At 39.5% G+C, this 12,568-nt stretch overlaps 1 protein-coding gene across 1 annotated transcript in view; it reads left to right on the top strand.

The window, feature by feature from the left end:
• Positions 1 to 12,351, top strand: part of SH2D4B (SH2 domain containing 4B) — a 75,326-nt gene extending 62,975 nt beyond the window's left edge. The window contains exon 8 of the mRNA XM_075109600.1: positions 1,265 to 12,351. Within this exon, the coding sequence (XP_074965701.1) occupies positions 1,265 to 1,357 (93 nt within the window). The 3' untranslated portion in view covers positions 1,358 to 12,351. The remainder of the gene's footprint in view (positions 1 to 1,264) is intronic.
• Positions 12,352 to 12,568: the final 217 nt, after the last annotated feature.

The raw sequence follows: 12,568 nt of genomic DNA, 5'->3' as shown, positions 1-12,568 counted from the left end.
TGCACTTTCAATCCAAACGAGCAGGGCTGGCATAACAAGTTTTTTTAGTTGCTTGTATTTAGTAATCTAAAACTGCTTCATTTTGATTTAAAAAAATTAAGAAGAGGTCACCCAAGCAACTCAGCTGACAGATACAAGGGCGTAGTAATCATTAACTGGAAGAACAAAATTCTTACAGAAGAGGGTGTGAGGGTGCATGTTCTCTTATTACTATTTGCATTTAGATACTGTGTTGAAAGCAGCAATATCGTGTCCAAGATTGTTGCTAAATCTTTGTATTTACTTCCTCATAACCTCAAAAGCATTTAATTTGAGTAGTAACTCTCTCTGAACTTGTTCTCAGTCTGATGTAGTGCTTGGGAAAGAACCATGACTGGGACCCTGCATGTATTCTGAGGAAATCAGGCACCAAACTTCCACTGGGTTGATCTCAAGAGAAACTACATAAGTTTTGAAAATGTTATGCCCATATATAGATCCATAACTTGGATCTAAACTTTCAGATGAAGGGTTGCTATTTTAGCCAATGTAATTCTGGATTCTGGCTCATTTTGGTGCATCCGTAAATCTTAAACTTCTACAAAAATAAAAATTATCTATCATTACTCTAGGAATAAGTGCAAAAGCCAAATTCTCTACTTTTCCAGTAAGTTTTTTTGTATTCATCTCAGTAATCAATTCCTGGAATGATGGGCTTGGCATGTGGGTATTTAACTAATGAGAATAGGTGCTATTTGTAAGGACTGTCTTTACCCAAGCAAGGTTAATATCTTTCACTGCTCTGTAATGAGCCAGAAAGCTGTTACTGTTGTGTGTGAACACTCAACATTGAGCTCCTGTTCAGTCTGCCTAGGGAAGCTTCTTTCACCCCAGTGACTATGGAAGTAGCACAGTAGGACTGGCATATGTCTGTTAAGTTAAGCCTTGAGAACATCCTTTATAGGTACCTGTAGCTGTTTTCCTTAAGTAGTGTAGCAAGTTACTGGTAGTTCAAATCACAGCCTCTGTTTTACACCAACTGTTTGATTTCACTATTTGATACGAGCACAAGTTACTACTGGCATAAGTACAAAATAAACAAGCATGAAGAAAATGGATAGTTGATAGGATCCCTTTGCTGGTCTGTACTTGTTTTATCAAGTGTTTATTCATAATTAGTTACTAGTTACAGTGGAGCGGTGGTCTGTATTGCTATCAGTTGCTTTTCTTAGAAGACAGGTTTAGACACCTGTGAATGATATTTTAATTGGTTTTATCTTTCTAGGAAGAAATCATCACATCCTCAGGTGGGGAGCTACTACTGGAGCCATGTGGACAGCAGAAGAATCCACCAGACTACAGCTCTTTATTTGAATAACTGATCCAGGACCAAAAGGAATGCATTCTGCATAGCCGTAGTAATAGATAGCTCCAAAAGTAAACACTGAAAAGTAGTTAACAAAATTCCAAAGCCGCTGGTCCTGTGGCCAAAAAGCATCCTCATTAGAAGCCCAAAATAATTGTTTTGCATCTGAATTATCATCATTATTCACATGGCTAACATTTTAAAGGTGAGAAATGACCAGCAATTTACAAATGAGGATTATTCCCAGAAATTTTCAAGGGGTTGTGGCCAATTGCACCGAACCCTAAGTTCCCATCTTGATTTCCTTAATGTCTGAGATTGAAAATGCAAAATGCAGCAAGTATGGGTTGGACATATTCATAGAGTATTGTATGAACTACCAATATGGGTGAACAGATTCTTTTTTCCAAAGCAAGGTTTGTCAGTTTCTGTTGACAATCTCACTGATAACAAGAGAAGCAGTCTTAAAATGTCCTTTTGCAGTTTGTGATTGCTTAAGTGGCTAGGTGTAGCTGGAAACTTGCCATCGCGCTTTTGAATTCAGGCCTACGAAGTTCATAGAGAGCACAGACAGAATAAGGTCATTCACATTTTCTTTACAGTTCTATGCAGTCCAACAGCCTTGGAAAGAATTTTACTGCTGTACGGGAAGTGGTCAGTTTATTCTAAACTAGTTATTCTAATGAAAGCAGTCTGATTTGCAGAAACAACACTCCTCTCACTGGCCTTGTCATGTTTTCTGCTTTCTGACGTGCAAGACACCTGCTGGAGATTCCTAGCTTAGCTTTGCTATAGGACAAGATATCTTCCTTAGCTGAGCTGTGAGTGAAGGTAGGGGTGGTACATTTATCCATAGAAAAGGTACAACTAATTACATTATAATCATGCTATTTCATGTTTAAAAAAAGATGCACACAATGTGTTCTGGATCCATTTGTTATACATATTAAACCCCATGAAAATAGATCTGTAGCCTAGTTCTAGGGAGCAGTTCCTTAGTGTTTGGACTACTGGAAAAAAAGTCTCATCATTGTAGATAATTTGCAGTCCTGCAATTTGTGTCTTAGCAGTCCTTGCACTCCAGGATGTCACACGATATAGATGTAGTCCTGCATTGTTTCACTGGTAAGCTGGGATACCATTGAGGCAACCATTTCAGGAAATGGAGTGGGAGAGTTGCAGAACTGATACTGTCACCTTCCTGTGTTCCTCCCTCTGTTCCCATGAACGGCCAGGTAGAAATTGCTGGGTATAGAACCGATCTTTTCAGCTCCAAACATTCATTTTGCAGGGCAGCATTTCAAATAACACAGTTGTGACAGTTTTATAAAGAACTGATTTGTTTCAAGAGTGAGTGGGACATGGGAGAAGTACTTGTGTGCCTCTTGGTTAGTCTCATAGTCATGCCTTTAATAACCGGTTTCTCACTGTGGCAGTTTTTTCCTATGTGATATGTATGTTGAGATGTAAAGTGGACCAATCCGTATGTGTTACTGTATCTCCACAGTCAATTTTTTTCAGGGAATCTCTTTCCATATAGGAAAGGCACACTGAGTGTATTTCTATATGCTACTGCTTCAGGCAGTCTCTGTGGTTCTCTTCCAAATCCCAGTGCAGACTTCCCTCCTGAACCTCATCTAAATCCATCTCTCCTCAAATAGTAATTTCTTTTGACTCATTGTTGCCTTCTATACTTTGCCTTGTCCAAGCTTATAATGCACACTGTACATTTAAGGTGCTACAATAATTATAAATACCTGTGGTAGTAATAGCATCAATTTTTGTTCTAGTAATTCTACAGTTAGCCCATATTAAAGTCCAGATTTTTGCATGCAGACTTCATTGTTGTTCGGGAAAATTCTCTTCTCTTAACATCGCTCTTTGTGTGATTTAATCCACCAATGTTTGTGCCCCATGAAAATAAAATTCTAATGAACTTTCCATGGAGACTTAGCTGGACAGTTTCTGTATTAATCACTTGGGACACTGGCTACAGAGGTTTTAAATAGTTACTGTTAGCACCTCATAACAAAGCAAATCAGGACACAGCAAATAAGCAATGCTTTTTAGCTGGAGCAGCTGTTCTTATCTGCACAGGGCTCAGATAAGACAACAGCTGGGCTTCTCACAGCACGTGTCCTACAGAGGTAGGACATCCTTTAGCTATGTGCCTGTGATGCCTTGAAAAACAAAGTGACTTGGCAGCTAGACAAAAGGTCAAGATACCCAAGTGGTCTTGGAATTTTGTTGAAGTGTGGTCCTCTGCAGGTCACCAGGGGCTGGATTCTTGAAGTGGAATACAGCTCTGCAATTCTGAAGGCCTCTAGTAGGATCTAATAGTCTCCATTAAATAAGAAGCCTGGTATGTGTGATCCAGGATCAGAACACACGTGGTACAGGTGTATATAGACGTTGAACCCAGATACCAGCATGTGTGGCTCAGCACAGAGTAATTCACTGTGCTTCAAATATGGCCTCTGTAAAATAATCACACAGTACATTGCTTTTTTTCCAGTAGAACATTCACTAAGTGCAGTCTACCTCCTCCAAAGAGCCCCAGTATCTACCAGCTGTTCCCTCTGAGAAACTAGCTGTGCACTTCCTCCTTCTCTATAGGCATCTCAAGAATGGCCTCAGGTTATTCATAGCTGCCCATGTTTCATCACAGAACAACCAGGCCCCTGCTTTGAAGGAGAATGGAAAGCGACCTTTTAAAGTTAAAAAACGCAGGTATCCCTAGTCTTACTTCTGAGGCCAGAGAGCAGCAGCTGGCTGTGTAGGACTGAGGGTCTAAAGGCGGTACTGAGTAATTAAGGTGGTATTTAGAGACCTAGACATGTTTGCAGACTGGTGTTTTCCTTTATGGACTGTTAAAAAAAAAAAAAAAATAGGCATAAAATGCCACCTTCTCTTTGGAAAACGTGCTAGGCATGCTAGAAAAGAAGACATGCGATTTAACTTCCAAAGTTTTCAGAAGATTACTCAACCCATTGTACACAATTTTGGAAATGTCTATAGACAGAATGTTGAAGAACTTGTTCCATAAAGAATTCACATTCAGAGACTGATAATAATACAGCTATTTATTTCTAGTAAATCATTTCCCAGCAACAGTTTGCATTTTGCTTAGCCAATAAGAAGGCTTGGAAGTGTTAGCTCTTTAGCTTATGTGTCTTCCTGTGATGTAATTGACATCACAACAGCATGATCATTTTCACTTCGGAGCACATTTCCTACTTTTAATTTTCTAAATTTTTCTGTCTATGCTCCATCCATTTCTCATTCTAGGTTTTACCTGGCTTTAAAATAAATCCCTTGTAAGTTCCCCTGCAAATGAAATTACTTGGAAAACTCCAACTTCATCTGGGAGTTTTATTATGCTAATAAATGTCAGAATTCTGAAGTAAATAAATTGCTTTTTTTTTCTATAGCCCCACAGAAATAATGAAAAATAGCCAGCCAATTCATAGAGTTACTAGGAAAGAAAAACTCAACAATACATAACCAGAAGCAGCAGCAATAAAATACAATGCAACTTAACTGAAGATAAATTTTGAAGGAAACAAAAGGAGATCATAGCAAACAGAAATTAAGAGGAACAGAAACTTTCCTTGGTAGAGACGTGCAGCTGCTGCCAATACACTTGAGGGCTGTGGGCAAAGTACAAGCGTGGAGATGTTTTCTAAGCTAACAAATTCTTCTTGTCTTCCAGAAAATAAGAGGACTATGAAAAGGTAACCAGTTACTAGGAAGAATAGAAGGGAAAGCAGTGAAGGAGTAAATATGGAGCATGGAAAAAATAAGAAAGGGGGAAATGTGCTTATCCCATTGTTTCAAAAGCATTTTGGACTTTTGCTGGTCTGGGAGGAAGACTGGTCACTGCTACCTCCCTCTCGCTCTGCAGGCCTCCAAGATTTCAGCTTTGAGCTAAATCTACATTGGAGCTAGATTTTACACTCTCAGTCTGTAAGAGCTGGGCTGGTCCATGCTGCAGCCTTGAATGCTGCATCTGCTTCATGCTGTCTGCCTCTACATTTCGCACTGTCTGAAGTTCTTCAGCACTGTATATGAAGTCTTTTTTAGTGCTGCAGTTTCAATGTCTGGATCAATGTCTAATACTCTATTAGACAGTGACCTTCAAGTCTTGCTTTCTGATCTGTTTTTCTAGTGGTAGCTATTGTTGGGTCATAAGAGGTACGTGTTATGGATTTTCATTGTAAGATTTCCTGTCAATATTTTATGTCAATGAGACCAGCGGGAATACACCGAGACACGTATTATGGTAACTGTTTCATGAGGAAAAATGCTACAGCAATAAGGAAAACAAACTTTTAAATGAATTGAACTTTTCTTCATATCTGTTTCACAGCAATAAATATGGCATATAAGGTCCCAAGCTTGTCTGCATATCTCTTTGAAAAAGCAGCTCTTGAGGAGTTATTTTTGCTTCTTCCTGGATCCACAGATGCATCTGTTCTTTCTAATTTTGTTTTCATCTGTTATGGTACACAGACATCTCCAATTTAATTGGCAAGTCCACGCTTGGGGTGGCAGGCGAAACGCCCTCTTTGCCCACCTCACCTTCCCAGGTGCCTCTGTATAACAGGTATGAGGCTGTGCAGGTGGAAGACCGGTCAATGGAAGATGTGGATAACAGTCTGTCTATAGCAGTGGCGGTGCCAGTGTCAGAAAGGCCTACCCCCAGTATCAAAACAGCCTCCATAAGGAAGAGAGAATGGGTTATAGTTGTAGGTGACTCCCTTCTGAGGGGAATAGAGGGTCCAATATGCTGGACTGACCCTCCTCTTAGGGAAGTCTGCTGCCTCCCTCGGGCCTGGGTTAAGGACATTGCTAGGAAACTTCCCAGTCTGGTACAGCCCTCGGGCTATTACCCATTCCTGCTCTTCCATGAAACCATAACACGTAGTCCAAGGGCAATCAAAAGAGACTTCAGCATCTTGGGATGGCTAGTAAGGGACTCTGGAGCACAGGTTATATTCTCCTGTCTCCTTCCAGTTGCAGGCAGCAACACTGGATGGAACAGATGCACCCAGTCTATTAACGCATGTCCCTGTGGCTGGTGTCATCGCCACAATTTTGTTTTTTTTTTTAGATAACGGGATGGGCTACGCAGCACCAGGCTTGTTGGCATCTGAAGGGATTCACCTTTCTCGAAGGGGAAACAGGGTCTTTGCTCATGAGTTTGCAGGGCTTATTGACAGAGCTTTAAACTAGGCTTGAAGGGGGAGGGTGTTAATATCAGGCTTGCCTGAGACAAGCTGAGGGATGACATGCCACGGTTAGAGGGATGGGGTGCTAGCGAGGGCACTCAGGCTGTATCTGAGATGCGTAGAGTTCACTGGAGCACAGTTGAAGTTGTATGGAGATGAGCTAGGGGCTGCTGAGGTAATAGACGCCAAGAGGGGAACACCAGTGAAACACCTCAAAGGAGTGATGGGGTGTTCCTCTAAGAAGGTGACATGGATGATGGCCCAGCTGCTGCTGCTGATACACAAATGTACACAGTATGGACAACAAACAGGAGGAGCTGGAAGCCTTTGTACAGCAGGAAAACCGTGATATAGTTGCCATCACGGAAACATGGTGGGATGACTAGCACAACTGGAGTGCTGCAGTGGATGGCTATAAGCTCTTCAGAAGGGATAGGCAAGGCAGGAGAGGCGGTGCAGTAGCCCTGTACGTTAGGGAGTGTTTGGATTGGTCTAGAGCTTAATGATGGTGACAATAGGGTTGAGTGTTTATGGGTAAGAATCAGGAGGAAGGCCAACAAGGCAGATATCATGGTGGGTGTCTGTTACAGACCACCCAAGAAGGATGAAGAGACAGATGAATTACTCTACAAGCAGATGGGAGAAGCCTCACAATTGCTAGTCCTTGTCTCTGTGGAGGACTTCAGTCTACCGCCGTCTGCTAATCTGGGATCGAGGGCATGCTCAGTGAGTTCACAGATGACACCAAGTTGTGCAGAAGTGTTGATCTGCTTGAGGGAAGTAAGCAACCTATACGATTCTGTGTGTATTCTATGTGTAATACTGCTCTCTTCTCTAAAAGAAAATAAAAAAAAAAACAAGCACAGAAATTGACAGCAGTCATGGATGAGATTTTCAAAGCTATTCAGAGAATGTAGATGCCAGTGTATTACCTCTTATAAATACTGTAATGGAATAATTATGTAGTATGAATATTTATATATTAGTTTTATAAGAGAATAATCCAGGTCAGCTATTAAGTACTATATCCCTATTGTGCTGAACAAGTGCTGAGCAAAAGAAGATAGCTCCTGTCTCAAGAAAGAGGTACCTAAAATTCTTAGTTATAACAGAGATTATTTTCAGAGTTAGTGAGTAGAAACTGTTTCCAAAGACTAGATTCGGAGTAACAATTTCCACTACGTTTCAATGACTTTGAATCAAACTAATAAAACTAATTTCTTTGCTGAGATGAGCCGGAGGAGGCCACAAAAATGCTCTGAGGGCTGGAGCACCTCTCCTATGAAGAAATGCTGAGAGAGTTGGGGTTGTTCAGCCTGGAGAAGAGAGGTCTGCGGGGAGACCTTATTGCAGCCTTACAGTACTTAAAGAGGGACTATAGGAAAGATGGGGGCAACCTCTTTAGCAAGGCCTGTTGTGACAGGACAAGGGGTTATGGTTTTAAGCTAAAATTAAAAGGAGGGTAGATTTGGACTGGATATAAGGAAAAATATCTTTACTGTGAGGGTGGTGAAACCCTGGCCCAGGTTGCCCAGGGAGGTGGGAGATGCCCATCCCTGTGAACATTCAAGGTCAGGTTGGTCAGGGCTCTGAGCAACCTGATCTAGCTGAAGATGTCCCTGCTCACTGCAGGGGCGTTGGACTAGATGGCCTCTAACAGTCCCTTCCAACCCAAACCATTCTATCGGTCTATGATCCTAATACACTTACAGTAAAACAATTCAGTTTTGTACAAACTAGGGATCCACTTCTGATCATTCTTCCCGAGTCCCCACAGACCTGAATTTACACCATTAATGGAGTTACACCATGTTTCACTGCAGTCAAAATTCCTCTCTTTACATAATGCCACAACACAAACCTGATCTCAGGTGAAATGTGATAGTTCACTGTGGGAGAAATTTTTCTCTTCCTTTGTATGAATGGATTTGTTTGCATAATTTACAGGTTGGAGTTGATTTTTCCATGATTTTCAAGGACTGACTTTCTTTTCTGTTTTATTATGCCTTTGCTTTAAGATTCCTTTTTTCCTTTCCTAAGACGATAGGGCTAGTGACCTCTGTGAAGTAACAATGTATCCCTGGCTGGGCTATCAATTGCAGAACAGGTGTTTGCGCTTGACCAGATGTTTGATTTGTGTTTCCTGAAATGAATCCTCTGGATACATACTGTCTGATGATAATGACCCGTAATTTATTTTTATAGCTAATTCCTTGCCATGCAAGTGCTGTGTGAAACATTCTTTTCAAATATTTGTTTACTGCTAGCAATTAGTCCTGTATCTTGTATATTTACATTATGACCCATAGCTAATGCATATTTTATACCAGGCTGGAGCCTTCAATGAGTTTGGTTTCTTCTCTCTTGGAATTTCTTCTAGTAGTTTAAAATGAAGGAAACATCATTTTATGTTACCTTTATTAAACATCAGTAAGTGATTTCTCTTACGGAGGAGAAATAACTTCAAACGGGATTGGACATTTAGTTTGGTCCCAATTGTGCTCATTTGATCTATGTGCAAAGAAAACACTTAGCATTTTAATGTCTTCTTTAACGCTTAGCTGCCATTTCTCCTCTGTTCTCAGTTTTAATGAGAACTGTATGTGGGAGAGAAGAAAGGAGGTAGGACTGTCTTATTGCATGTAATTTTACATGTAACAGCAGGCAAAGTCTTGAATTAAGTATTTACTGAGATGGGGTGTTTTTCCTGCTTATCAGAGGATCCAGGCTGAGACCTACCGTCACTGCTTTTCCCTTACACAACAGCAACAGGAAGCTGTTCATACTGGGTGTGAAAAGGGCCCAAATGGAGTTGAATAAGTAACATTGCAGTGCCCCAGGAATGGTACAGAAGTAGCGTACATCAAGAAAATGGTAAGGACATATTTTGTATGTCTGTGTATAGAGCTGAGAGTGATTTCAAAATCTTGTTTTGTAGAAATTATTTCTTTTAATCATATGATTGTCATTAATGGTCAATGCATGGGAAGACATGGCCAGTCTTAATGCAATTCCTATTCCACAAATCCATAGAACATCGATTGCCTGAAAGGACCATCAGAAATACTTGTCTTAGACAAGAATTCATATGCATTATTGTATGATATTTGGGGCAGAGGATTTTAAAATGTATTATGCATTATTATCAGGATATGAGAATGTAGAAGCTAAACAGTGCTAACCACATAAAGCATAATGAACTTCTCAGTGTAATTTTTATAGCACTTAAAAAGTCAACCAAGAATAAAGGTATCACCGGTTACACTCCTCTTCTGTCAGTGTTGTAAACAAGAAAATGTCTTCTCATCGAGGAGTTGAAGCTTAATAATGGTCTTAAATATTACAGCAAATCATTTCAGAGTTGTACACTGATCACTGCTCTCCAATTAGTAAGACAGCCTATCGCACTTATATTTGTTCTTGGTTCTCAAACTTGTCTTGCTTGTGATAGCCCGATGCTAATGAGAAATATGTTTTTAGTAAGTAATTCAAATCCAGCTTTATGGAAGATGTATTAAGGTATATGTTTCATTGTCATATTTGCCGTGAACATTTTCTCGCAGGGAATCCTAGAAAAAAATTAAAATTTCTAAGAGCAATGACTAAATGCATACAGTTCTGGTCTGACTGCTAGACAGTATTTTGTCACCTTTTATGTGCTATACTCACAGCACGCTGATTCATTCATTTTGAATTTCAGTATACGATGAGCTACATTGGAACCTATCTATATTTTTTTAATAACAAAGTAGTAAAGAGCTGTGCATTTGAGCAGACAGTTCTGTGGGATAAAAATATTCATCCAACTCCAGTACTGAGCCCCCACAATATCCACTGGAGTTCATGTGGCAATCCTTAGTTGATAAATATGAGAATTATTTATAAGGACCGCCCATCAGAATCGCTTTTCACTTCCCCCAGAAAGAAACTCAGCTATTCTAAGATCTTTCATTGACACTTTTTAAAGGACAAAAGGTCTGTTTTCAAAATGCAAAGCATCATGAAATTGTTTAAAATTTTTTTAGAGTAAAAAAGATTAAAAATATCTAAAGACATTTTTATTTGCAGAAAATATGAAAAGTATGCACAAATTTAATACGCATAAAAAATCAATTCTGTATTCAGCCCTAAAAGAAAATGTGCTGCTTTAGGCTCCAAAGTCAATACAGATATTCAATGTTTTTGACATTTCATCAGGTATCCCTTCTCTCCCTTAATGCTCGTTTCCTTTTAAGGGAGAATGGAAATACCCAGGGAACAGTTATTCAAAATGTCAGGCACATTAAATATCTGATTTGACAACTGAAATAAATTTATGAAAGTTGAAATAAGACCCCATATAATGTTTTCTCCAGAAAAAAATCAAGCTAGCACAGTAGGTGAGTTCAGAAAAAAAAAAAAAACAACTGAGGTATATTGTATGCAATTTTGAATATTTTGTGTTACATTCTTGGATCGTTACAGTATGATTTCCATTTATACACTACTAAAAAGTGTCAGCACTGAAAAATAATTAATTTTAATGGAATAATAAATAACATAATGGAAATTAAGTCTACTATTCTAGTTTCTCTGAAAAGGGCTCATTCTGCCAGCCCTATGGTTATGTAAAAGACTAAGCCTATATATGAACTTTTGCAGGAAAAAGGATTTAATTTCCCAAGTTGTCATTGTGACTAATCACAACAGGAACCTCCTCCTGGATGAAGGTCTCTGATTAGGAAATACAGAATTCTGATTACAAGTTCGAATACCAAATAGAAACATTTGCAATGAACCAGTTGCATGCAAATGCAAAACATCCAACAGAATAGCCACTGTCATGCAGCAAAAACCGAATAAGTTGGGCTCCAGTTGTTCACCTTAAACTGAACTAGAAATGTTGACTTCATCCAGAGGTCCAGGTCAGTGTGGTGTCAGCTCCTCTGACAAAGATCACTGGTTATTTGAGGAGACGTGGGGTCAGAAGAGAGTGTGAAAACTTTGAAACCTTGAAATATTTCCTTGATAGGAAAAAAAATACTTCCCCTTCCCCACCCTAGATAAGAGTCTGTTTGCAAAGGAAAAAAGGAGGCTTTGTGAAACCATTGCAGACATCTTTTTCCTATTGGTGAGTAGGCGTTTAGACAATTTGTTGAAGTCAATGAGAAGTAAGTTGGGAATAAGGATTTCACAGCCAGGTCATTTTTTATTCATTCTCTTCTATAGCACAGCACATACAGTTGTGAAGTGCTAACCCATCTGTTCTAGGAAGTTGTTCAAAATCCAATGGACTAAAAATATTCTCTTTGCCAAGGAGACAGTCAAGGTGATTTGAAAAGGCTTGGATGCTTTTACTTTGGGCCACAGTCTGCAGATAAATTAAGAGGCATCAGAGCTTTTTTTTTTTTCCCTCTCCTCTTCCCCCCGACCTATTAATAATGAAGAAAATTCACAACAACCAAGGAGAAACCTGCCTGCTGGCTAATATTCTGTTTGTAATACTGTCTCTGTACCTGCCCATGGTGCTAAAATTCAAGTTACACTTTAGTAATTGATGATCACTTGCCATATCCCTTTGTAAAGCTTTTTTATCAATGTCTTTGGTAGTTCATTTTGTATCAGCAGCAAATGAATGAAATTTTAATGGAACAGAGTGCTCTACTTGAGACTGAATTAATGTTGGTTTACCTGTTTCAATATCAAGTGAAGTTTTCAAAGTCTAGAAGGATAATAGTTTTTCAGATGTTTTTTCTTTGATAACTTTGTTTCTGCACAATGGTGGCATCCTTGTGATCAGCTGTAATAAAGATTAAATGCATTAATGAACTTAGTTTTAACATTAGCGGTGTGCTGTGAGAGACAATGGAAAAATGTGGGGTTTGAAGCTGACTGGCAGAGTCCTTGTAAACGTAAATGCCAGAGAGCTGTAGCAGGGAACACCTTAACTCCTAGAATACCAGCTGGGGAGTCGGGGAGGATCTGAAATGGTTTAAAAATCTCTAAGGTAATG

Source organism: Phalacrocorax aristotelis, chromosome 14 (genome assembly GCF_949628215.1).
Source record: "Phalacrocorax aristotelis chromosome 14, bGulAri2.1, whole genome shotgun sequence".
NCBI classification, from domain to species: Eukaryota; Metazoa; Chordata; class Aves; order Suliformes; family Phalacrocoracidae; genus Phalacrocorax; species Phalacrocorax aristotelis.
This window is presented reverse-complemented; position numbering and strand designations above follow the sequence as displayed.